This window comes from Chlamydotis macqueenii, chromosome 1, assembly GCF_036417535.1.
Source record: "Chlamydotis macqueenii isolate bChlMac1 chromosome 1, bChlMac1.mat, whole genome shotgun sequence".
NCBI classification, from domain to species: domain Eukaryota; kingdom Metazoa; phylum Chordata; class Aves; order Otidiformes; family Otididae; genus Chlamydotis; species Chlamydotis macqueenii.
The window spans coordinates 86,701,625-86,728,176 of NC_141556.1; the positions used below are offsets into that span (position 1 = coordinate 86,701,625).

At 45.4% G+C, this 26,552-nt stretch overlaps 1 protein-coding gene and 1 non-coding gene across 2 annotated transcripts; both read right to left on the reverse strand.

Annotated features, from left to right (window-relative positions):
- Positions 1-2,570: 2,570 nt before the first annotated feature.
- On the reverse strand, positions 2,571-26,426 carry NCAPD2 (non-SMC condensin I complex subunit D2). Its single transcript, XM_086759905.1, has 31 exons — positions 26,293-26,426; positions 26,122-26,197; positions 25,768-25,826; positions 25,130-25,311; positions 24,522-24,661; positions 24,065-24,192; positions 23,857-23,980; positions 23,628-23,775; positions 22,897-23,094; positions 22,241-22,375; positions 21,555-21,639; positions 20,752-20,926; positions 20,370-20,491; positions 19,185-19,394; positions 17,074-17,248; positions 15,271-15,355; positions 14,991-15,124; positions 13,497-13,629; positions 12,240-12,324; positions 11,975-12,136; positions 11,524-11,741; positions 10,224-10,335; positions 9,786-9,909; positions 9,434-9,589; positions 9,047-9,224; positions 7,909-8,003; positions 6,098-6,178; positions 3,810-3,996; positions 3,160-3,280; positions 2,873-3,031; positions 2,571-2,708 (listed from the first exon to the last, which is right to left on the reverse strand). The coding sequence occupies exons 1-31, from the start codon at positions 26,414-26,416 to the stop codon at positions 2,626-2,628; spliced, it is 4,194 nt and encodes a 1,397-aa protein (XP_086616031.1). The 5' UTR covers positions 26,417-26,426; the 3' UTR covers positions 2,571-2,625.
- LOC147602194 (small nucleolar RNA U85) lies at positions 25,386-25,707 on the reverse strand. The gene has a single exon (XR_015257608.1). It is a non-coding gene; the product is annotated as a small nucleolar RNA U85 (small nucleolar RNA).
- Positions 26,427-26,552: the final 126 nt, after the last annotated feature.

Here is a 26,552-nt window from a genome sequence, read left to right on the forward strand (position 1 = left end):
ATGCTGGAGCATTAATTCCAGAGCTTGCAAGACCACCAGAAAACTAGTCTCCTGCTGAATCATAATCAGTCTTTAACAGTTATTTATAAAGGGAAGGAGCAGGGCAACTGGAGAGTGAGAGGACTAGGGTGAAGTACCCTGGGGGAACACCCCCTGGCCCACAGGGATGGAAAGGGCTGATGGTTGCTGCAGGTTCTAAAAGCAAAGATGGCATTCGTGTTGCTCCATTGGTATCACATGCAGGAATTTGGAGCTTACTGTGGTCGGGAGTCCCTCAGAGAATGGAAACTCCACTGATCTTGGTGCTGAGTAATCCCACTGCCTCAGAAGCGAGGGAGCGGGATTACTCCTTCAGTCGCAATGCCTGGTCATCGTGGAAGCCACTGAAATAGCTGCTTGTGAGGAACAGAAGAGCAGCAGCCTCTGCGTAGCTGTTCAAACCCCTCTTGGTTTTTCCTTCATCTTTCTGAAGGGCTTCCCTGTCCGTGACACGGGAATGCTAATTCCTCCAATGCTAGGAGAGGCCAGTGAGGAGAGGGGGATGCACCACCTGAACAGCCTTCAGAGGGGACCAACAGGAGCTCCTGCTCACTGACCTTCCACTCTCACTTGACCAGGCAGCACTGTGCCCAGGAAAGAGCAAAAAGTAGACTGAAAAGCAGTGAAGGAGCCACTGAGTCAGTCCAGTCATTGACTGCCAAACCCTCCTTCCCTCTCAGAAATGTGGCTGGGCGGCTCTCCTGAAGGGAAAAAGTTTAACCACTTGTAGTGGAAAAGCATGGCCTAAAGGTAAGCCAATGCTTAATTTTATGGCCACCTTGCTTCCTCCATCTGCTCCTTATCTCCCTCACTGCAGTATTGTCAACGTATTTTCTCATGTATACGTAAGATTTACCACACCAACTTGAAAAGCCTTGAGCCTGGGTAGAAATCCATATATGCTGTCCTTTTTTTTTTTCTCTTCGTTTCCATTTGCAAGTGACGTACCCCGGTGGGTGGTGGTGGGGGAATCATGTACGGTATGCACGACACTGTCGTATTTACTGTTAATGCCATAGCTGCTGCCTCTGTCGCCTGTAGCCCTCACTGAATTTTTTAGTAGGGAAGATGCGCAAGAGGAACAATATTGCTGTATAGCTTTCTGATACTTGTATTTGACACGATTGTCCTGTTGTTACCAGTGTGCTCTGGAGTTGGGGAGGGTATCTGTACTGGTATCTATTACACTGGTGGCGGCAGACCTTTCCAGTGAGTCATGGGACTCGAGTGTGGTGTTTGGCCCCTGTGTCCCAGCCCAGTAAATACAGCTGTCATCCATCATTCCCTTGTCTACTTGTTTCTACAAGCATCTAACATGTTTATGTCTATTCAGGTATTGTTAATAATAATAATAAAATATTCCTAGGCCAATGCAAAGATATGTATGCTTCTTTTTTTCACGGGGATCAAAATAAGCTACAGTAGTCTTTTATGGCTACTTATGCCACCAGGCCAGAGGAGAACTGAGCAGCAGGCTCTACTTGCTGGCAAACCAAAGGTGACCACAATGACTGCAGGAAGTCGGTAGATCCTCAGAAACAGAGAATGTGGAAGATCTGCAGGAACCTGCTGATAAGGACAACCCTTCCGATTCCTGCCCAGCTAGTCACTAGTCTGCTCTCTAGGCAACTGACAGGTAGGAGGAAATAATTCTGTACTAACAGCTCTGGGACAAATGCCAGTTTGCCTGTGAGACAGGAGGTTAAAGGTTTTTTATATGATTAACAAATTCAAATTTAGGGCACTCCATGTTCACATGGCAGTCCAAGGAGTGCCAGGACTGACCTGATCATTGATGTGGCATTCATGGAAGGAAATAGCCTAAGTGCCAGTCTTATTTGGATGCACAGTAAATATATTCCCAACAGTGCAGTGAGACAACCAGTGTTACCAGGGTAGTTGGTAACTTGAGGAAATCAAACTTAGGAAAAGCTAATTCTAAAGTTTTGGGTTCTTTTTAAACTTTTAAAAGTTTTATTTTTTTCCTACGTGCTTTGCATATTCTTTATTAAAGCACTCTACCTATAGTCTAAATTAGCCTTTCCTCCCCCTTACCCCCCGTGCTTCAACTCTTCTTTGAGGAGATCTGTACAATAAAAAGATGCAGGTAGCTTCCCCTCAAAGCTCTGCTGGGCTTTGCAGGGTAAGAACTTCAAAAAGGATCAAACATAAAAGGGCCTCAACCCAGCAAAATCATATCGGTCCCGCATTAAGAGAAGCTGAATGGTGTACTTACAACCATGTACAAAACGGGAAGGGAATCAGCACTTTGTACTGGGTGGTTAATTTGGTTCTTAAATTCTTTCTTCCAAACAATTTTTTTTTTTTTAATTTATTTTTAATCAGAGCAGCTTACTTTCATCTGCAAAGCCAGGGCAAAAACAGTCAAAGTGGCAGCTACGTTCATCACAGCCTTTCTTTGTGGAGATATCAAAAGGCTTGGAATTGCTTTAGCCTGGTGTGTAACTTCCGTTTTGTCCTCATTTAAAGCACTGGCATATTATGGGATAGTTCAGACACGAGAAAACGGCTGCAGCATAAAACGAGTTTTATTTTCAGTTAAAAAGACAGTGGCAGATGGTTCCCTCAGCGCAGCCGGCGGGCTGAAGATCTGGTGATGGGAGTTGTTTTGGTGGGAGTTTCTTCCTCTCTTAATTCTGCCGATAGATCTAAGAGAGTAAAATGTGTCAATAACCAGCACTCCACTGCCTTAAACAGAGAAATCTACAGGCAACCTAAGCAGTGCTCTGAAGCCCATTACCAAAGGAACATCCCTCATGGGCCAAATCTTTCTCTGCTTTTACCTTTTGAGCATACATGTACAATGCCTTACCGTCCTCAGAGCTGTTCTCCTCATCACTGGAGAAGGAGATAATAGCTTTTTTGGGTGGAGGGTGCTTTTGGGCACGCTTATGGTTTCGGATGCGAGGCTGGGGTGTGACAAAATCTTCATCGCTGTTGGCTCTGTTCAGGGGCCGGCGGCGTGAACATGCTAAGAAAAAAAAAAAAAAAGAGAAAGATAGCAGTCATTCTGTCTGTAAGGGGGAGGAAGTGTCCCTAGGTGTCTCTGCTGGACCGCGGAATCAGGGGGAAGGCTGCAGTCTCACAAATGGAACATACTTCCCGTTCTTTTCGCTGTGGCTGGCACTGGAGTTCCACTACTGTCCTGGCATGTCTGTGCTGAATCCAGCCCTCGGTTGTGGCAGGCAGACAGCTTCTGCTCCAGCTCTTCAACCAGAGCCTGACAGAGATGTAACACAGTGAGGTGCAGAGGAGGGAAGAGAGAGAGAGGTGAGGGGAGAGAATTATTACATCCGTAGCAGAATTGCCATCAGATTCTCTGATAAATAGGGCCTGTAGTAGTAGTAGGGCCTGTTGCAATAGGACGAGAGGTAATGGTTTTAAAATAGAGGGGGGTAGATTTAGATTAGAAATTAGGAAAAAATTTTTTACGATGCGAGTTATAGAACACTGGAACAGGTTGCCCAGAAAGGTGGTGGAGGCCCCATCCCTGGAAACGTTCAAGGCCAGGCTGGATGAGGCTCTGAGCAACCTGACCTAGTCAGGGATGTCCCTGCTCCTTGCAGGGGGGTTGGACTGGATGACCTTTGAAGGTCCCTTCCAACCCTAATCATTCTGTGATTCTATGATTCTATAAATTGTTGGGGCAAGGAGTAGCCTTCTTAATACGGAAAACTGCAGGGCTTTCCAATCATTGTGTGTAAAAAGCAATAATTTTCTTGGCCCAGACACTTGCCCCCCATCCTTACTTTACTCTCCGGTTTGCCGCTTGCTCTGCAGAATCGAGCCAGCACAGCTTGGAAACTACTGTAGACAGCTGGGTCTTGGAGCTTGTCTGCAAAGCAGTCAAAGTTGTCCTGCAGCTTGAGAAGGCCCCGTTCTGAGAGGGGAAGCAGAGTAAGGCAGTGGGACAGATCCCGATATTGACGCTCAGTTCTGGGGAAGACAGAGATTGCCATTAGCTCTTATGAAAAGGGCTGCGTAAGGATGAGCACATCCTAACTAGAAATACAGCCCATGAGGATAAAGTGTTTCCTGCAGGTACTTCTGCCCTGCAGAACATGAGATTCCAGTTGTTCTGTTACAGGTCAGTTAGAGAGTGCCGTGCCATACCGTAACACCGCTTCACAACCACCACTGTATTCCAAAGACACTGAGTTAGTGTCTGTCAAACATGAAAGCTTCACTGTTAAAGAACACAGCTGTCTGTTTAAAAAGTGTCAGAAGGTTTTTTCCTCCAAGGCAGCAATAATACACTTAGTGAGGTGAGGACTTTTCTTGAAGGGCCTTATTTCAACTGAGTAATAAAAAAAAAAACCAAAACCTCGCAGCTCATTTTTGCATCGTCTCAAGCAGAAGCTTTATTTGTTCTCTCTTTCCTGCCAGCTACAGGCCAGTTACATAAAGGAGGCCATTTTCATTAAGATATTAAGTAAACAAATAACAACTGCTGTTTCAAAGGAAGACAACATTTAAATTTCAGCAAAAGTTACTAGGGGAAAAATTAAGGAAAAAAAAAAAAAAAAAAAAAGGCTAACATCCTTAATGTAGGTCACTGTGATGGAACGGGAGGAAAGAAGCTAGGCCCAAGCTCCTATTACCAATATATACAAAGCAGAGCGCCAGAAATCTGTCTTGCATGTACCCTCTCAGAATGCAGTGTCCAAACGCAGACAGACGGACAACAAAGCTGCAGCATCCAGGTGCTTCCACATCTAAAGTCTGAATGATACTTGGCATGTTGCTACGTTTAGAGCTCCAGAAATGCTGAGAAGGGTGATGGTGGCTGCAAAATCTTTTTTGGTAAGCTCCTGTTACAGCTTGGAGTGAGAGTCTTGCTCTAGCATTACCACTAGTATGCGTTAAACTGATCATCTTTGTGATACAGAAATATTAAAGCATTTTAGTAAAGGCTACACGTGGCTTACATATAGATGGTTCTTTACAAATGTGGTGTGAAGAGCTCACCAGTGTTCTGGGAGGCAGTTTTGGAGAGAGGGGACACTCTCCACTCCAGCTCAGAAACAAAATCCAAATATTCCTGGGGAATATGCAACTCCCTGAGGCAGCTAAGCAGGTCGCGTGCCCAGGCACTGTGTACAAATGGCCAAGATAAGCAGACACAGCTTAAACCTCAAGGGCAAAGCCACAACAATGGAGAAGAAAAACCACAAGAGTGGAGGAAAGCAGGGTGCATCAAATCCAGTGGAAGGTAAAATGAAGATACCACTGTAAGTACATGACAGAGGCAGATAAATTACTACTACCTTACTGAGGGGAAAAAAAAAATTAAAAAAGAGTGTACATCTGTGTCAGTGAAGTTACAGCTTGAAAAAAGGAGCAACAATAAAAAAAACAACCCAAAACCCAGGAACCAAAACAATATCCCAGATTCATGGCATAGGTCCTGCACTACATACTCTGTGATCAGCACCGTGAGCAAGGCATACGCATCTTGCAGACAGAGCAGAGCAAAGGCATAAATGATAGTGGCACAAGCCCTACAATTAAAAAAAAAAAAAAAAGTGGAATCTCAGGCATTGAATTAGTACTGAGCAGCCCATGCACACAGAAAAAGTAGAGGCCTGTATCAACTAGATAGTTAAGATCACTCCAGACAGGACTGCTGGGAAGACCTCAAGTTCTCAGTTGAACACTGATTTCTTAGCTGAGATGCAAGGGAGATGCCTATGGAGAAGGACCCACATGTGGGGTGTCTTCTTGCTCAGCTGTAATGCAGACCTAAATTGTCACAATACCTTTTCCCTAAGAAAGGAGGGAAGGGAGAGAGGGACCAATCAGTGTAATAAGACCAGAAGCCTTAGTTTGTACCTATTAAGGTATTTTTAGGAGGGAGATAGGAAAAGAAAAAAAAAAAAAAAAAGAAGAAAAAAAGCGACCTAATCCAGGTTATGACAGCATTTGTCACTTCGCAATATGATGGGAACCTGTTACAACCGCCATATACAAGCTAGTTTCTTGTAACAATTCCTAAGAAGCAGACTTGCTTGTTAGGAAAATTAGGATTACAACCCACCTGGCAGTCCGGAATCGCTGACAAAGTTTCTCCACTAAGCTCTCTGTCTGTTTGTCTTTTGTAATATATGAGAGGATGTGTCTGCAAAGGAAAAAAAATAGCAAAGTTGAAAGCCGAGAGAGGAAACTCCATTTCTGCCTGCACCATGGGAAGTTTGCAGATATCCTATCCAGTGATCAGCAGGGTTGCCCTCCAAAAGAAGATAAGAGAACTCTGCATGCCTCAGGAGAAGCTATAAGCATATATATATATTTCAAATAGTCATCACAGTCCCTGTTGGGGGGACAGCTGCTATGACATAACATATAATTAAAACTGCATGTTGGCCTAATAGCACCTGCCTAGCATAAAACTAAGAAATCCAGCCAAAGCAAAGACTCTCCCAGGTCTGGAGTGAGAAGTGCTAACGTCTGTGCAGGGTCTGAGGTAGGAGGGATGCTGAAAAGGCCACAGTGTCGACTTTTGATCAGCTCCTTCCATCCAGTTTTGCATGCAACACCTCCAGACAATCTCCTCACTTCACTGGTTGCGCTGGCAGACAGGTATGTCTGACAAGCAGACCTTGAGGGGAGTAGGGTGGCATGCAGCATTTTTTCCCCTCAAAACCGCTCCTGTGACTTTTTTTCATTACTAGTTTGCTGAAGGTGTGTTGCTGTATTTTGGATCAATGTGAAAGTGAGCGTTACTTTCACTAAAGCGGGAACAGAGCCTAACAGAACTTAAGTGCTAAGCTGGTCTCACATTTTTCTTAGCTTCTTGAGGAACAGAGAGACACCGACTTTAACACAGTTAAGTGGGTCTGTATTTTGCATGATGTCCTCATAGAAATCACTGAATAACTTCTATTTTTTAAGAAGGTCCTGCTGGTGTCCCTTTTTCTTGTACCAATGTTTCTGCTAACTTGAGCTCAGTCTGCTTGCCACTGGCCTTGATATAACTGCTCTAAGCATATCCTTGTTCAGTCTTTGTTATGTCTACAACCACCACAACAAGCTTATTTTCTAAGATACAGAACAGAAACCCTTTCCTCAATAGTCCTCCCTTTTCATTTGTTCCAGCATCAATTAATCTTTCTTTAACTTTAATGACCAGAACCATAGCAGCATTCCAGGCAAGGTCTCACCAGCACTACCAACGCTTCCCTATACACAAACCAGAAATAACCTGACTGCTAAAATATCAAGTGGAACGTACCTCTAACTTTAGCCATAACTTTACAGCAGACGTTAAACAATTTCTAAACATTCAACCTTACACTTTGTTATGCTAGTTCTCATGACAGTTATTACTGTAACCCTCTCATTCAGCAGGAGTTAGTCCTTTAACAGTGATGCTCCCCCAACTAGCCCTATGTATTTTTACACTTCTCTATTCTCCAGACAAGTATCCCTGGAGCATAAGCCACTGCTTCCTTCCTAGCCCGTGCTTTTGTCCCCCACGATTGCAGAGTTAAACTGCATCCTCTCCACAATGTAAGCATTTCATTTAAAGTCTGTTGTGTTCTCCTAATGTTGCATATCCACATTCCCATGCATAAACCTAACGGTTTGCCTTTTCTAGAGGGAAAGAAATTTTGAATGAGCTAGTGAAAACTCTTTGTGGAGTCTCTCCTCACCCCCAACTATGTGGCTTTAGAATTGATTCCCCTCAGCATGACTCCATTTCAGATGGAGACTGAAAAAGTCAGATCAAGGTGAACAACTGAAAAAGCATTTTGTGTACGTCACTATAGTTTCTGTTCCATGGATCTCGACACCCCCTTTACATAAACGTAGTCCTGGTCAAGAAAGATTTCTTTAACCCCAAAATACCTCATAATAGTGTGGAAGGATTCCTCCTCTACACCACAGTTAGGATCTGAGAGATGACTGATTATGTCTGGAAGCAGGTTATAGATGGCATTATCCTGTGCAGGATAAAAGGTTCTACATGAGATACAGAATTATGAAGGAGAGCTCAAGTCAAGCTAAATAAGCTGCCCACTTAAAATTACCTCCTTTCTCCCCACCCCAAATCTACTGACTAAAAACATCAGCTTTTTGAAATGAGCTGTACACAGCCAGCCAAACTTATCTAGGATTTATTGTCTGAAGCCAAGGAGGGGAAAAAAATACAGCCAACAAGCTAAAACTGCAACCCTTGGTTTGCAACAGCTCTGCTCTTTGGCAGACTTGGATGTGGTTTCTTTGCTTTCCAACCTTGTCGCAACCCAACACAAAAGCTTCCTGATAAAGGAAACTTGCACAGCAGTTCAGCTCCAGGAACTGCCTCCTATCTGGCCTGAAAAGGCCCAGTACAGATTCCCCTTCTCACTGCTTTTTCATGGTTTTGTCATAGACACTGGGGAGATGGGATGTCAGTGCAGTCAGGTGGCTGTCTCTGGTTCTAACAGAGCAAGCCAAGATAGCAGAGCTCCAGTACCATTGCAGCTTCTCAGCCAGCAAATCTCAAACTCTGAAGGGCCCGCAGCAGCCTTCATGTTGAACTAACAGCTTACATAGGGTAACGCTGCTGCTATTTTTACCTGCTTGGGCTGTAACTGCTTCAGTTTAAGTATCTCATTGTCACACAGCCAAGCGCAATTTTGAAAGGTTTCAGAGATTATGCGCTGCCTGAGCAGGGTCAGGGAACTCTGCTGTAAGGCCTAAAGGTAAACTGCAGAAAGCTTCCCAATGCCTGTGCTAGGCGTACACAAGAAAGCGCGGGGACAATGCACTCGTTTGGAGCCTGCCCTCCAATGTGAATAGATGAGCTCAAACTCAGCAACATCAGGGCAGAAAAAAACCCTCCTGTTGCAAAATTTCCTTTATCTACCCTCATATAGGCAACAAAGAGGGACAGACAGCTGCTCCACACCACTGACACATCTTCTCCAGGACTCAACTCTGCCCCAGCCTCCACCAGCCCTTCCCCACTCTTGTGAGCTAAGGTCCCTGAGCATCCACTTGCCTTGTGAGAGAGTTCACTGAAAAAGTTCTGAGCCACTCCCATGATTGCCTCCTCCGGGTCTACAAGCAGAGCTGCCATTTCACTCACTTGGCCCTTCACCTTTACCATGTCTTTGAGGATGAGGTGAGTCATCACTATGCCAGCCGTCTGCCTCACGCTTGGGCAGGGGTCCCGCAACCTGACGGAAGCACATAGTTACTGCAGAAAGCAGCTGAGTGAGTATCTCTAAGTTACTGATACCCATGACAGCCTACTCCACAGCCCAGGTCTGTTGTCTCCCTGCATGGACACCTTCAAATTTGGTTTCCTGGGTCATTCTCACCTTCTGGAGGCCCAGTGTCACCATCCACATCACCTGACCTCTCTCAGGAATGAGTGTAGCATTACCTGGCATAGAGATGTGAAGTCCAAGGCTCCACCAGGTTGGGGAAACGGATGGCCAGATCTCCTGCTGCAATAATGAGGTTGGATCTCACAGCAGGCAGCGCGGACTTCTCCATCATAGTGAACAGCAGGCGCAAGTTGGAATCACAGAACTCAGAGCTGATGAGACAGGGTACAGAAAAAAAAAGGCATAAATACCAAAATTCCATCTCTCAGAGATCAGCGAGACAAAAAAAGTAAACCAGCTCAAAAATTGATGTGTTCTTTTGTGTTTGGTCTCTTCACAGGAAAGGAGTTGCAATGTTTGCTTGTGCTTTAGTACTAGGAAGAGAAGACTGGCATAGCTAGGCACTACCTGATCATGCAGACTTTGCCAAGAGCCAGGGCTGCAGCAGCCAAGAGCGCAGAATCACTGTAGAGCCCAGGGTTGTTGCAGATCTTGATCACCAGTGGAACAAAGGCAGAGAACAGGTGCTTCCCTAAAAAGTGGGGATAAAGACTGCAAGCGTGAGAGCACTGTTTGCGCATCCCTTTAGGAAAAACTACTCAAATTTATCCCGAAACTCCTGTAGGCTATAGAAACTGGTTGACTCACTTTCACCATTGAAAAACCACCTCCAGAGAGGCAGAGCAAAGAAACAGACAGCCTACATAGAAACTCACACCAGACAAAAGTGACAGTGTTTCCTTCTTGAAGGAAACAGCGTTCCTCCTTCTGGATCTGTTACCCACCGTACCTGTTCTTTCACATGGGCAGACAGAGCCAGTGCTCCTCAGTGGCAGCCACACTTACCATCTAGAAGTTCTGTCTCACAAATACTGCGGATGAGCTCAGCTTCGGTGTCATCAGCTGAGGCTCCCTCCAGGCCCAGCTGCTCCTCCATAGTGGTCTCGCTTCCTGTGCTCTGTGCAGAAAGGAAGACTGTAAAAAAGACGACAGGCACAATAACCTTTTCCTTCACCAAGAACTCTTCTCTCAGGTGAGAGGTACATCCATGTTACAAAGCAGCATGACTAGAGCTGAAAACAACAGACTGACAGAGAGCTGACCTAAGAAGCTGTGAAGGGTAGTCCAGGATTTGCCAGTCCCCATACCACAGAACGCCAAGGAAAAGAAAGCCTAAGCTACAGAAGCTATTAAGATGAGACAGACATAGGACACATCTGCCATCAATGCCCAAGTCTGGCACAACTTAAGGGACATGCAAATCTTAAAAGCAAGAAGTTCAAAGTGGCCTTTGAATTGCTGGTCTTGTGAACAAGATTATGGGAAACCTTATAGCAAGGCAAAGGCAACACAAGGGAAGAGAAGAGACATGAGCGTTGCACTGGGATGAAATCTGCATCCAGCTACTGCTTCTTGGAAAATCTCATAGTAACCTCCCCCTGGGTGGGAAATGGTAGCGATGCTGATAAGCAGGGTGGATGAGGAAACGAACTACAATCTTCTCTGCACACAGCAGCATAGACATTTAATAGAGACAGGATACCTCAGGACAAACAACTTTTTTCTCAATTCTTACCCAAGAAAGTCAGCCTTCACTACACTCTGGAAAATGTTCTGAGGTGGACCTATCAAACAGACTATTTCTATCATACAGATCCCATTAAGAAGGCTACTATTAAACATTCATCATTACTACCCAAGATTGGACAGGACCCTCAAGACCTATGGACCGAGGTTCCAGAAGCCCTTTTCCAAAACTCAGGGCATAAATTGGTGTTCTTCACCACTAGCAGCAATTGCTAAAGATTGCACTAGTAAGAAAGGAGATGATGAGTGGAAAGGAAATGTCTGCCTGAAGCAGGAAGATAAGCATGGCCAGGACATCACCCCTGGACATCACCCTTCGTTCCCTCCCCTGTGCCCGTTCAAAACTCAAGAACAGTGCGAGAGTTTTATTGAACAGCATCACTCAAGGATCTCAGCTCTCCCTGTCAATCATAACCAACATATGTCCATTTCTATTCCCAAAGCATGCACTGGCCTGGACTTCATGCATCCTCAGGACTGCATTCTCCAGAAGTTTGCCGTGACACTAGCTGGGGCACTAGAAGAGCTGCCCACAGGAAAAAAAACTTGTAGTTCTCACCCGGAGTTTCTTCTTCTTTGTGCTGCTGTCAGAATGCTTTTTGGGTTTCTCCTCCTCTCTGAGGGTGCGGCGTCTGCATAGCTCTGCACTCACTGACACTTCCAAATGTGCTACCTGCTGCAATGCCACCTGTCCCACAAGGGACACCAGATGCATCAGCAGGAATGTGGGGAGACTGCTTGCGCCATCAGAGGCTCTGCTGCGAGAAACCTCTGGATCTATTAGAGAAAAATTACTACAGTTCAGTGTTGATCTAGACCCCTTTCCCCATCAGTTACTGACAAGTCTCACTGTATAACCCATCTCCATGCCTCACAGACTCCTTCACAGCACTCACACCCTTTCATGCCAACACCTCCACTAGCCCCTTAGCACTGTTACTCTAGGCCACCCAGTCACAGCACTAGAAATCGTGGATACAGATTTCGCTTCACCAGCTTTTTTTTCTCACCAGCTTTCTGCCCATCAGCCTCCTGCAACTTCTCCATAGTTTGCTGACTGCACACCTGCAGGATGTGAGCACATATCTCCTCTGGCTCTTCTGCCAGCTGGTAGATAAGCGTTACTGCTGCCTCCATGAAGGGGATCCAGTGACTATGTGGCTGGGCAAACCCTGATGAGAAGAGAGAGCGATGTACCACACATACCAGCAACAACACAGGCTGTCTCATAGCCTAACTCAGTCTCCTCCAAACCTACTGATGACTTGAGCTCACCTTCACTCACAGCCTCACTCAGGTGCCCAAAGAGCACGTGATTCTGTGGCAGTCGAAAAGGTGCATTGTTCTTCCCCAGTGCTGGCTGCAGAGAGAACAGATGACTGACTTTTACCACTGAAGAGATCCTTCCATGCCCTTCCCAGTACTTAACCTTGCTATGTGCACAATTCTAATCAGACCCATGCTAGGCCCATGGCAGGGACATCCAGTACTGCTCTCCAACTAAATACACAGCAAGGACATTACTTTTGAAGGCGTGGTGGCAGCACTGGGTGGGTTTAAAGCTTGGCCAAATGAGGATCCCAGGCCAACGCTGACAGTTCCACTATTTCACCTGACATCAAAATAACTCTCTTGAAGTCTCAAAACTACCAGCTTTCCTTAGCTGGAAACAAAATTTCTCAATTCACTACAGTCCTACTCTCTGTACAGAATTTCTGGTTGTCAGGGGGAGGGGAAGGAAGAGCTACCACAGTCATTCAAGTACCTACAGTTCAGTCCCTTCTTGCATACAAACTTAACTACAGAGTTAAGTCAACCTAAAACTGAATTAAAACCATCTCCAGGACATTTAAGAATGTTTTAATACACAATGTTTCATGAAAATCCTGCAGTAATGTCCCCAGTGGAAGGGGCAAATGCAGAATGATGGTGCTGCAAGGAGAGCTGCTTTTATGCTGGAAATTCTGAAACAAAACACCCTAAATGATTGAGTAAAAAAAGAGTTTTGTTTTTTTTTTTTCCCCAAGTGCATTAAAAGCAAACCAAAAAGTATAGCTTGTCATGGACTACCATGTTGTTGTAAGTACAACATGGATAGGTTTGAAAACTTTAATGTTTTATATTCAGCTGTGCAGCTGACAACTCCCAAATATAAATTAATAGGGAAGGCAAAAGAATCACAACACCAGAAAACACCAGTAGGGGAAAGGGCTTCATGGTTGAGGAAACACAAATCAGTTTATAACTAGGAGTCTGAAGAAGAGAATTGAAAGAAAAACAGATTTTCTTGTGCACTGAACTCTTTACTAATTGAATTCAGCCTGCTGCCTAATGAAAATTCTTTTATTACATGCTCACTGATGCGTGCTAAGCTTTCCAGACAGTGCTGCTGAATGGTCTCAACCCACTTAATTTCAAAATTGATAAAAACTTAATCACTTCTCTCTCTTCTCAATACAAACCATTTCCCCCCTTTCTTTGTTTCTGGATAACTCTTTCTAGATGACCTCAAGAACAAGCTAAGAGCCTTACCTTATGGGTGTTGGCAAGTTTGGAGATCACATTGCATACTTCTTGAGCCAGGCGATAGTCTTCATATACCTTCTCAGACAGCCCTACTGTCACCAAGACATCCAGGTTGCTACCTACGATCTCTGGCTTCTCTCTATGGAATGGAAGGGGTGGGGATATTACACCAATTGCTGCTGAAAGTTTAGAGGTATGCATAACAAATAGAAATACTTCTTGTGTCTTGCAGAAGAAAAAAAAAAATCATCCAATGACTTAAGATATAGCTATAGAAGCAGCAAGTAATATTTCACAGAAGCCAGTATAATCCATACTCCACTAAGAGAGGATGTTCTCCAAACTGAACAACACTGGGGACACTGTCTCTTTGTAAAGAAAGAAGATCCTTCTCTCTTCTTTCTTATCAGAAAAGAGCAAAGCTTAAAAGGGTAAGAGAAAGAAAAATGTTGCAAACCAGAAAAGAGTCCTACTGTGGGAAAACCAAAATGAAACAGCAACAAAATCCCCTAAGAAACCACACCCACACACACCTCCCTTTCTACTTCTGAAAGGTAGAATTATGCACGCCTCGTCTGAAGAATATACAGCTAACTGGGTGAAGAAGGCAAGAACAGAATCTAATGTATTTAAAAACAGAATCTAAGAAGTTCATAATGGGCCTCTGTAAGACAAAAGCTAAACCACCTCCCTTAGCAGATTTGTGAATTAAGCAACACTGTTCTTATTTCACACACACACGCCTGCCCCCCCCCCCACCCCCCTGCCTATGGACTCGACACAGGATCTCATGGAGTACCCCAGAAACCTACAGTTTTCTTTAAATCCCAATATTTCCCTAAAATAGATTAATTTTGAGACAATGTCTATAATTCTGCTGCAAGCATGTGGGATGGGGTAGTAGTAATACCTTGGAAGGAATATCTGATACTCAAATTGCAGAACTGGCTGTAATGTCCAGAAATTGCTTGAATTCTAGAGCCAAGAACTTTAAGATCATCGTTATGCAGGCCTGTTTTTGACTGATGAAGGACTGAAGTAGGAAGCACAAGAAGAAATCAGCAGGTAAGCTAAATGCCAAAGGGCTACTGGGCTGGGAAACTAAGGAAATGAAAACCTTATAGTGCAATTACACTCTTTTTGCTCCCAGCAAGGGAAGCAGTTTCATTTCCTTCCATCACAAAGGCTCCAGACATCTCTACTCAGCAGCTTCTCACTGTTCTTAGCCAAACACAGACAAAACTGCAGAGCTGCGACACAGTAAATCTTGAGAAGGATGGACATTCAGAACACAAAGAAAGTAATGTCATCACACTCGGAGACTATGCTGGTGGGACTCAGTACAATTATGTTTAATTCCAGGCTTCCCCACGACCTGGTTACTAATTTTGAAGCTGTAAAACAAAGGGTCAGCTGATGCAGCACCCACAGTTCTCCGATAAAAATCGGACTCCCTGTACATCCTCTCGCTCACAGGATTAGACGGGGCCCTGGGCTCACCGTGCCATCATCCCCAGCAGCATCATAGCAGCACGTCGTTCTAGTGACGAGGACTGAGATTTTTCAGTGAATCGCTCCCAAAGCAGCTGGATCACAGCAGGCTTTATTTCATCTTTCTGTACAAACTCCGAGATCTGGAAAGGAAATGGAATAAAACAGAGAGGCAAAGGAGAACTAACTTCAAACCAACAGAGACATTAACTGCAATAACTACCATTTTAATATAACAGACATTTAAGATCACAAATACAATCCAAATCCAGGCAAGGCAAGTACTCACTATTTCTTCTAAGCACTGTATCGTTCCTAGTGATGCATCCACCATGATGAGACAGAGAGAATTCACCAGGTGCTGGGCCCTGGCCCTTTGATGTGGGGAAAAATAAAATAAAATAATAATTTTTAAAAAGTTAAAGAAAAAGCAACTGTCACAATTACTCTCCTACTCAGAGAGCTGAAGACATCTATTAGATAACAGAGTTGGTCCTTGAGGACATGAACACTTCCCCCTCCACAAGCTGGAGTTCTCCAAGTCACCCAAGTCAAGTGCCAATGAGCATAACAAGGGCTCAAAAGTCCACTGCTTTGAGCGCTGCTCTTCTTCCCAGTGCTTAAAGGCCCAAAAAGAGATACTCATCAGCCACTTCCCAGTTTGCTCTCAACCACAAGTCAAAGTACTATTCCCTGGAGTGTAAGAAACTGAAAATCTCTCTATGAACCAATAAGGTCAGAACTCAAACGGCAGAAGAGTCATCTCCAGGCAATACTATCAAGAAAAAGTAAGAATCAATGAGTGCTTTTTATTGCCCTGATGGTGCAAATGCAGGTGAGGTATGGTGCATCTCAGCAGGAATCACACTTATCTCAGTGAACTTGTATCCAACAGGATTTACATGTGGGCAAGCGCTAAGAAAAAAGAGCGAGTGCCACAGTAGAGGGGACACAGCTCCTCTCTAGCGTAAAAGAAACAAGCACGCAAGCAGTACCCAGCTCCCACCCCCAAATCCTCAATAAGGATCAGCAACAAAGACGCCATTAACATCCTCTCATCTGCCACGCGTAGAGATTTGTTACAAAAAGATTAAAGATCAGTCTGAACCAAGTACAAGTAGAATTTGCGTGAAAGCATGCAACGATAATAATAGCTAACCTTTATAGTGTGAGGGATAGAGACACGGTGTATATGGAAAAAGGAAGGACACAACTGACAGTAAGAAAACCAGTAAACACTGAGGAATGCATTGTTTACATCAGAAGTAGAATGCCTGCACTCAGATAAGGCCACAGCATGCATGACTTGTCAGCAAGAGCCTGAGCTCTGGTAACAGAAAGAAGCTCTAAATTTAGACCACACTGTGTATCATTCCTCTCATTATCCCAACAGAATGAGCGACTACAGCCATAAGAAACCTAAAATGAAAGAACAGACATTGGGCAACAACTTTACCCACAGAAGGTGAAGTATGCAAGACACTTAGACACAGGATGACTCCTTAACAACAGTCAACTCCCAAAGGGGTTGAAACAGCCATCCAAAAAATCAGTTCATTGTTGCCAATCAAGAACACAGCTGACATCACGAACATTCGTAACTAACACCTCCTGTTCCCTATCACACAGAGACACTACCCAGATCATCTGGGCACATGTATCTTGGTGCAGTGCTTTGTACAAGAGTGCAATTTATAAGAACATTAAGCGTGAGTGCCTGATAACAGATTTAAAATAATTCTCAGTTTCTCCTTCCACAAGATCTCACATGGAGTTTTGCTGCATGCATTTCCTACACTTGAACATTACGACAAAACAAAAGCAGAAGCTCAGCAGTAGGTCCCACAGGAAGACTGAGATACTCAGATACATATAAACATCTTGGAATTGCATAAGTGCTGGTTACAGCTCAAAGAGAAAGCATCTTTCCTAGTGGACACAAACATTACGTTTCAGCTCAGCACGAAGCGTGGAAATTTTTATTTTTCTTCCTGTCCACACCCCATTCCCAACAGCTCCCCAAAAGAAGAAACAGGGGAAGGGGGAAGAGGAGAAAAAAAAGAAAAAACCTTCAGATTAGGAAGAGCCATACCTTTCTGAATCCCCGCTGGGGCTCAGATAGAGCCGCCTGTAGGCGTTCAGCACGGCCTCCTTAATACCAGGCTCTTTGGACCATACGAGTGGGAGCATCTTGCGGACTCCAAGCAGTGCCTGGGTCACACCAAACTCCGAGACTGTCACAAAGAACTCGATGGCTTCCTGCACCACTGCAGAGAGAAGAACAGTTGTGTTAGGTGCAGTTCTTTCCTAATCCCTATTAGAGAGGCCATTAAAACAAATTCATAGGAGTACTGCTCTCACAGCAAGCCCTACAAGCATCTAAGATCACTGCTACCATCTGCAGAGGGCTCATGTCAGAATGGGGTCACTTGTACAAAGGTGTAGATGTCCCAGAGGAAATGGGCACAGGTTAACAATATTACTGCTAAACGTAATGTGATACATTTAGGAGAAGAGCGTGGAGACCACGTCTGAGAAAGAACAAAAATCTTCTGGGAAACAGTAACTTTCGAAAAAAAAAGATCTCATCGTCACAGCAGATAAAAGCAGCTGAACCTAAGTACAGTGCGATGCTGTAACCAGAAGAACTGAGCTATTTGATGTATAAATGGGGTAAGGAATAACGTATATGAGTCCAGCTTGACAACTCCTGAAATATACTGCCTGGCCTTCTGCTCACAAGACAATAAAAAAACCGTTAAGTTGGAGAGCATTCACAAGAGAGCCACAATAATGATTAGAGGGACCATACAATGAACAGTTCATAGAGTCTGACGTCTGGTTAAGTTGGAGCCTACACCAGTATAAGCCTCAGCTTATAAATCTGAATGAAGATCCTCTATCAGACATGTGTTTGTACCTAGACAAGCTGGTATGCTTCCTCTGCCCCAGTCACACCAGAAGCTACACAAGAGAAAAAAAAAAAAAAAAAAAAATCAAATCCTTAAATCTTAAATCTTTAATTAAAAAACCTAAATCTGAGCACAGACATTGCTTACCACTACCCCCTCAGGTCTCCAAATGGAGACAATGTCTCAAAATGCTTCAGCTGTCCAGACACCCAGCTTGCCTTCCTCATACTACAGCATAGAACAAGAGGGAGGTGGAAAGTTCATAAAAATCTGCACAACTATAAAAAAAACCAAACAAATCCCAGGTGTTTAAGTATCAGGTGAGGTACACCCTCTCACCCTTGAACTTCAAATGACCTGTAAAGACACTGAACTCAGCAGTTCATTTTTGCATGTGCAAACAGCTAATGACATCCAAACCTTGCTGGGGAAGCCCACATGGTTATTACAGGTAACATGAGAGTTCTCAACACAGATGAAGCCTCAGAAGTGTCTGCATGAAGTTAGGACGCTCTAGTGCCCAGACCCACCTGTACCCCAGAACTAAGCGAGTTGTTGGCAAGTGGATGTGCCAGGGAGGATGGGAGAAGAGAGAGCTGTGCCCTCTACATCACAGCCCCCTCGGGGGTGCCGATTCATGACAAGAACTTAAAAAAAGAGGTTAACTGGTTACAGTAGTTCTAATATTAAATATGAATAGCTGAATTAACTCAAAGGCCTCCTCATCACCACCTTTCACTACAGCACTGAAGAAAACCAGGCCATAGAACCTGTCGATCAGAATCACTTTTAAGACACAGAATAAAGTTTAAGGAAAGGTAAAGTGGACGAGACAAACTTTTCAGTTCCCCTCTTGTGGCCATTGTAACACCAGAAGCTGCATCAGGGCACTGAGCAGGTAACAGAAGCCAGCTTCATTGGCCCTGCTTACTTTGGAAGAACCTCAGCTGAGATGACGAACATACATCACATCCCACGGGAGGAAGGGAGCCTGCATAAATTAAGTAATTTTGGTCACCTGGCTTTTAAAAACATTTTAAGCCTTGATATTTAAAAAATGGATTCCTAAAAAGCTCATTCATCTCCTAAAGCAACGTCTTCATGACCATCCATTTAGATGATGCTTGCTTTTTCGATGTCCTGGAAGTGCCTGTGACATCTGCTCAGTGAAGAGCAGCTCCTCCAACCCCTTCCCATGGTACTCCACCACTCCCACATCTCCTCTTCAGCACGGGGAAAGATCTGGAAACTCTGAAAAGGGGAGAAAGGGCCCCATGGCTATTTCACACACCTGAGACACAGTTTTCATACATCATCCTGCTGATCAGGATCAGGGCTTCTGTGATTTTCACTGAGAAGTTGTAAGCATCTTGCAGGTATTGCACCAACATCTCCTGTTTGACCAGCTCTATTTGAGGCTGCTCTTCTGGTAGAACTTCTTCAGTCCTAAGACAACTGTTGCCAGGTGGAGGATCCTCACTGTTCTCACCTGGGCATGAACCTGCACAGCATGAACAGTTGTTTGTGAGCAGTACCAAAGGTACAAGAGACACAGTTCAGGCTATTTTAATCCCTCACTCTCCACCCCATAGTGACACGTTCCAAGAGCAAGGAAACAAAAATCCAAATTCCACCATGAGACTTAGCTACAAAGATAAAATCTCAGCATGCCATAGAGCAAGTCCCAGTTCTACAATGTGATGCACCAGAGAAATGCCAACTTAATATGGGCTGGGAGGAAGGCATGGTCCAGTTGGGGTAAACTCCATTAAAATACTGAAGGGGTTAATCTGAACTTGACAGCTCCCCAAAGATGTATGAGGCACTAAAAGGGAATCAGGGCAGAGTAGGGAGAAGGCAAACACTACTACTCCCTAGCAAAGTTTATGCAAGTGTGAAGAGTTGACAAAGTTAAGAAGATTAAATTATTTAGACAGTAGCCTTTTGATAGAAATGAGCTCAAGGGGATTGGCTAGAAAAACTTATTCTGAAACAAACACCAAAGATAAAGCATGTGAAGGCTTAACCCAGAGGCTTGAGCCCCGGATAAGCAAGAATTTGCTTGAATTAGATACTTGGTTGAGGCCACTAAGGGTAAGCATTATGTGCCACCACCTGTTCAGGAAGAACTCCTGACAAATCCAGACAGGACAGAAGTGTGTGAGCAGATAATATTGGCTTCACTCCCCTCAGCAGATATTATGTTAAAGCATCAGAAACACACTTCTAGTGGGAACACGGAACTGTTCTGACCAGAAATGAAATAACGGGGCTAATGTGATCCAACAAAAACGCCAGGCTGCTGGATGAGCAGATGATCCAGAGATGGTGCAGCCCTATGAGCTGCCAAGTACACACAGACTGAGCCCCGTGGGTCAGACGGAGGGACAGGGCCTTCCAGCGGGTTTTAGTCTAGCTCTGACATCAGCTTGGACTTAAGAGTCCAAGAAGAGACAGAGTAATCTCAAACAGTTACCTGTGTAAAGTTTCTTCAGAACGCTCAGGATTGTTGCCTCCTCATTCTCCTCTGTGGGAACACTGAAGGGCTCCTTCCCCTGGAAGCGACACAGGGCCTTCTGCGTAAGGCGAGCTGCACTCCTGGACAATGACATTGCCCAAGAGAACATCAGCAGCCCATTAGGGCAGAACACAAGGGAAACCATCCGAATTTGCCCGGAACACCTGGAAAAGCAGCTCCTGCCAGCACCTTGTGCTGGGTGCCCATGTCAATGTCTTCTACAGAGTAAAGGTACTGGAAATCATCCCTCTACCCTGGAGCTCAAACCTTTCTTGGACACAGAAGGGGACCAACACATTCCTTGAGATAAATACTCTCTCAAACTACAGAGCCTTCTTACTTGTAATTCAGCTTTCTCAGTAGCCCAGTGATTTGCTCCGATGTACTCTCCACTGTGCCCTCAACTTCCAGCGCCTCCTCCTCCCCTTCCTGCTGTGGTTGAAAGAGCTGCTGTGTGGCAGCTCTAACTTCCGGAAGCATCGCTTCCCACTCTTCCTCTGGAGTGATCGCTGGAGCTAATAAAAAAAAAAAAAAACCAAAAAACAAAAAAAAACTGAGGGAATAAAGAATAGAGACACTCAAATGACACCCTAAATGGGGAAAGAAACTCATCTGGAACTTAGGAATTCTGCTTTTTTTTTATTTCCACAGGTAGGCACTATTCCCACTGCTGATCCTACTCAGACTGCAGTAAAAATAGACTAGAACTACTCAGCGTAAAAAAGAAACCACTGAGGGTAAAGAAGTGACAGGTAAGAAAGAACCATCATTTGCTATCTATTGTTTTGTAGACAGCACCAGGTCCAAGGCTAATCAAGTTTAAATTAATATCTGACCAAAACTGTGGCTCAAGGAGTCCTTGAATGGTTGAAAATGGAAACTTGGGGAGGGTGGTCATAGTTCTGACCCTGAAAATACAATGTTTAGCTAAAATGACTGTTGATAGAAACATGGACATTCACATAGTCCTTTTATAACACCACCGCATGAAAAACTGTTGCAAGTTAAATCTCAGTTATCTGGCCTCACCGTCTCACACGAGTAAGATCTGAGACAAAAGGCACCACAACCAGCAAATTTAAGATTAGGAAAAATAAGATCTGGTATACCCTGGGAAGGGGAAAGAGGAAAAAGGGAAATTACCTGCTGTAGACCTGCCACGGTCCCTCATTTCTTGCAGCTTCTGAACCTCTTTCTTCAGTGGCTCGGCCAAGTCAGCAAAGCTTAACTAAAGATGGCAGGAAGAGAAGAAGAAATATGTTACTTATCCTCTTTTTTCTCAAATGCTAGAATTCTCCTTTCTCTCCCACTCCCTGCTTTAAGTTGTCAATCCCCTTAGATAACCCTGGTTTTGAAAACTAGAATAGTAGACTCTGCCTGGTTTTGAAAACTAGAATAGTAGACTCTGGCCGTCACCCTAGAATGGGAACTGCTGTAAATTGCTAGTATGAGACTCAAAAGCTCAGGAGAAAGTGCAGCTAAACATAAAGAGCTGTGTGCAGCTCTGTGCAGAATGTTCTAAAAGACTAATTCTGATCCCAAGGAAAGAAACCTCACAGTGGATTCAAATCAAACTGCTGCAGGTGTTTCCACAATCAAACACATCCCTGCTGGCCTTCAGCATATCTACCAATTACACCAAGCGAGGGAAGAGTCAGAGGAAGCAAGATCTGAACCTGGAAAAACCAGAAAGCTCCCACCTGCAGAGTGGAAAGCTACGTTGTCCCTCCCACAAGACACAGAAAGGCTGCTGCTTCAGCTATAGTGCACTACAGATATTCAGCCTGCAAACACACAACAAGCACATCCATCATACTGACTGGAATTACCTTGCAAGAGAAGGGATTGTTGGACAAAAATGCAGCCAGGAGCTGGATCGCGTTTTTAACTACTACCACAGATTTATCTTTCAGACGCCCAACAGTCAGCGATAACACAGACTGAAAGTGAGTCAAAGGTAGGGCCTAGAAGACAGTGAGAGCACAGACAAAGTTATCAAGAACGCCTAGAGACTCATGAGGAGTTATTTTACTGCAGACATATTAAGGTACTAAAAGGCACGGATTACAGATTTAGAGAAAAGTCTAGGTCTGGAGGGACCTCTGGACATCATCTAGTCCAACCTCTGTTGAAAGCAAAGACTTAGAACAGGTTATCCAGGCTCCTGTTGAGACAAGTCTTAGTATATCTAGCAAGGGTGATGTTTTCCCATACCAGTGTCCAAAAAGAGGTTGTATACTCTGCTCTTCCTTCTAGTCTGTCCCAGTAATAAAGAGCAGCATTTAATTTATTTTCCCCGGTTCCCTTGCCCCTAGGATCTTTGGTCTCTTGGGAAAAAGGAATTGGAGACACCGCAGTACAGAGTGACAATACCTTTCTCTGTCAAGCTTCAGTCTCTGCAAAGAGCACGGTCACAGACAATCCCTTAGAAAACACAACAAGGGAAGGGATGACTGAGGCAATGCCATTTCCCCAGCACACTTACCTTGCACCGAACGATTCGAGTGAAAAGCTGCAGCACGCGGCTGCGCACAAAGCCGTTGATGTCACAGACATGGGCCTGCAGCATATTCAGGAACTCGTCCCGAGTACCACAGGCAGCTTCCTCCAGCTGGTCGCCATTCAGGACCTGTACCAGCACTTCTGCCATAGCCGCCAGAATGGCATTTCGCATCATATAACTCTGCAAAGAGAAGAGTTGCTGAACCAAGAACAAGACTTGATATGCCAAGGGGAAGGATGGCCCAGAGTTTGGACCTGCTAACTCCCGGGCTCCAGCCTTACGTTAATTTCTCCATTATGGACTCTGTATCAACCTTGGGTGAATATGGCTGTGCCTGCAAGACAGAGGAATCCAACTCCACTATCCAGCCAGGTCTACAGAAGCCAAGAACTGATAACAGAAACACTTACAGCTTCTAAGAACAGTTTAAGAAATGGTAACAAAATGACAAACTTATTTAGTGCTGAAGAACAAGGGACAACAGCTGGGATCTCAGACCACTAAGCAGTCTCTCAATTCTCTAGTATCTGGGAGTGACAGGCAGACAGTAGATGTCATGGATTCTGTTTCCTTTGTATATTTTAGGTAAGGGCAGAACCTATTCCAAAGGGCAGGATGATCTCTATGAAACCGTTTCCTTTCAGACAGAAAAACTGGATAGCAGCACCTCCACCACTTGACTTCTCCAGACAGGTAATGTTGTGGAAATGTACCTCCCCATCCAAGTGACACAGGAGAACGCTCATGTTGGATAGCACCAGAGCTGGAACCTGTTCAGCCAGTTCAGTTATAAAGGTAGCATAACCCTTGATTCCAGAAGCATCACGGGCCAGATCCTGCAGACATTTCTGTCCAATTTCCCTGCACAGAAACATGAAAGAAGGAATAGGGTGCCTAAAGTTGCTAGGGATAGAAAGACAAGTGTTGGGGTATTTTTCTCACCTCAGCAATTCGCCCACCAGGCTTTTCAGACCATACTCTGTAGCCCAGAGGCTTACAGCCTGGGTAAACACTGGGGCTACATGTTCAAAGTGCTGCAGCATCTGCGTGATCTTCAGAGTAGCATCTTTCGCACACAAGGAGGACGAAAAAGGTCAGGGAATGTAACTGGGGATGGCTTCAGGAAGAAGGCAGAAGAGGAGAAACTCACTGAACATGTGATCATAGTGAACCAGAGCTGCAGCAAGCAGATGTGTCACAGCCTCCCGTATGGTCCGGTACTTCTGAAGACCGATACTTGGACTCTCCAAGATACGGTAGCAGCTTCCTGTCACTAAGCTGAAGAGAGACAGCGGACCTCACTATCACGTTGGTGATGTTGCACCAACATCATTCTAGCACATTGCACTAGGCAAATATTTCTCTCAAACCAGATTCTCCAGTATCCTTAAAAAACTGAGCAAACACCATCTGAAGTTGAGAGGCCTACATGAGGAAAGGAAGAAGCTCCTAAGCATATCGTTTTTGCCTCAACATGGTTTCCTCAGTTTCCCAGCAATATGCACCCCACTGAGGGGTGCCACCTCACTGGCAGATTTAACATTTAATCCTTACTTTCAGAAAACCACTGTCACCCATCCCACCTCTACATCCACTCCATCCCATACCTGACAAACTCTTCTTCCACCTTCAAACCACCCCAAAGCTGACGGAGATCCAGCTGCAGCAGCTGCGTGAAGAGCCGTAAGAGCGGCTCCCTCTCCTCTTCCCACAAGAATCCAGAGATCTTGGTACGGTTCTTCTTGTTCTAGAAAGGAGATTATGTGATGTGATATATCAGCAGCTTGACAACAGAAAAAAACAACATTGCCACCCCGCTCCCTCAAAAAAGAAACTGACTGTTAAATTCTACAGCATTAAAAAACTGAGATGTACAAGACGCTTATATGCCCCTATCAAATGACTGCTGCTGTCATCTTTGACCACAGAAGGGAACTCTTGAGAAATTACTGGCATGCAAAGTACCAGCCAGACACTGAAGGGTGAAAGAAATAGGCCTGGGCATCTGAGTCCCTGCTAATGCTTAGACATGTTGTCCTTTGGGCTGTTTTCCATGTACAGTTTCATAGAAATCCCAGTACTCCACATTATGTACTCCTTTTGATGGCATCACACTTAAATCCAGCTACAACGTCTAATAGGTATCACAGAGTTCAGCAAGCTTACAGGTTTTCCACTTTTATCTTCTAGTTTTTCTCCCAGTCACCTTACCTACCTTCCCACCAGGATCCACCTCCAACAAACCATTCTTGTAAGCTTCCATTTCAAAGGCATCCACCAGGCCAGTCAGCAAATAGCAGTTCATCTTGAGAGCGTTAAGGTGAGCAGCACGGTCTGCATGGCTCAGCCCAGAATCAGCCAAGATGGCAGCAAGTTCATTGGAATGATGGGACACCACTGAAGAGAGGCAGAAAGTCATAAGCACTCCTTGCCAGACCCCTCAGCCATGCTCTCTTTCGGAGACTTAGAGCAGTCATCAGATTACCAAAGACGTGTGCTCACATCTCGCCAGCTGTAATGTGGGCTACCCCCTGCAACCCAAACCTTGGATGCGCTAGCCTATCCTATCCCCACTGCCCCCCATCAGCTCAAAGAAACACTCCCTCAGAGCTGAAGCATCCCAAAGATGTATTTTCCAGGGACACGGGAAGGGGATTTTCTGTCGGCCCGCCCTTACAGCAAACACGCACAGCTCTGCATTGTCCACCAAGATTACAGGCCTGTATTCCTGGAATGGGCTGAGGGTGCAACCCAGCTGGTCAAGTCACATTAGCCTTTATATCATCACTGAGCTGCTGAAGGAGAGCAACCTCTCCATTACTCCTACGTCAGCTGGAAACAGCCAATACTCACCCTGCATCATCAGCTCCAGGGCATCCTCCTTGATAGCAGCTCCCACAGCTTGGAAGTGGCTAGAGGGCAAGCACAGTGCATGAGATTGCAGCAAGTGAACATAGAATCATAGCATGGGTTGGGTTGGAAAGGACCTTTAAAGATCATCTAGTCCAACCCCCCTGCAAGGAGCAGAGACATCTTCAACCAGATCAGGTTGATCAGAACCCCATCCAGCCTGGCCTTGAACGTTTCCAGGGACAGGGCATCAACCACATCACCAGGGAGAGGCGTGAGCACACGGGTGCACTAGCCCCTCCTCCACTCGCTCCGCCCCCGGTGTCCCCGGCTCCGCGCTCGTCGCTCTGTACTCACTGGAGCAAGCTGTAGAGGGAGTCGAAGTGCTGCAGCACTGCCAGCGCGCCCTGCGCCCGGAAGGCGGTCCGGAAGGCTGCAGGGAAACACGGAGAGGGGCGGTGGGGGGACAGGAACACAGGCAGTGGGAACGGGCCAGACCGGAGCGGGGGGGGTGAGGGAGACTCTTACCTGTGAGAGCAGGCGGCAGCTCGCGGACGGACAGCACCTCCTCCACCACGTAGCGGCCCGGGCCGCTCTCCTGCAGCAGGTCGGCGGGAGTGACGGGCAAGTGGAACTCCCAGGTCGCCGCCATGGCTCCTGGCACGGCCCCGCCAGGCACAGCCGCCGCCGCCGCCTCAGGCCCGAGCATTCAAAACTGCGCGCGCGGGCCGCGTTCGCCCCTCCCCCTTGCCCGGCCTATCAGCGCGCAGCAGCGCAGGCGCGCTCCA

Bases quoted from the DNA above. Each gene is read 5' to 3' on its own strand.
- NCAPD2 (XM_086759905.1), bottom strand. From the start codon at position 26,416: ATGGCGGCGACCTGGGAGTTCCACTTGCCCGTCACTCCCGCCGACCTG. The intron at 20,492-20,751 runs GTAAGAAGGCTC...GTCATTGTCCAG, and splicing joins CTGAGAAAGCTGAATTACAA to GAGTGCAGCTCGCCTTACGC. The intron at 3,281-3,809 runs GTAAGGATGGGG...CATCTCTGTCAG, and splicing joins GCGGCAAACCGGAGAGTAAA to GCTCTGGTTGAAGAGCTGGA.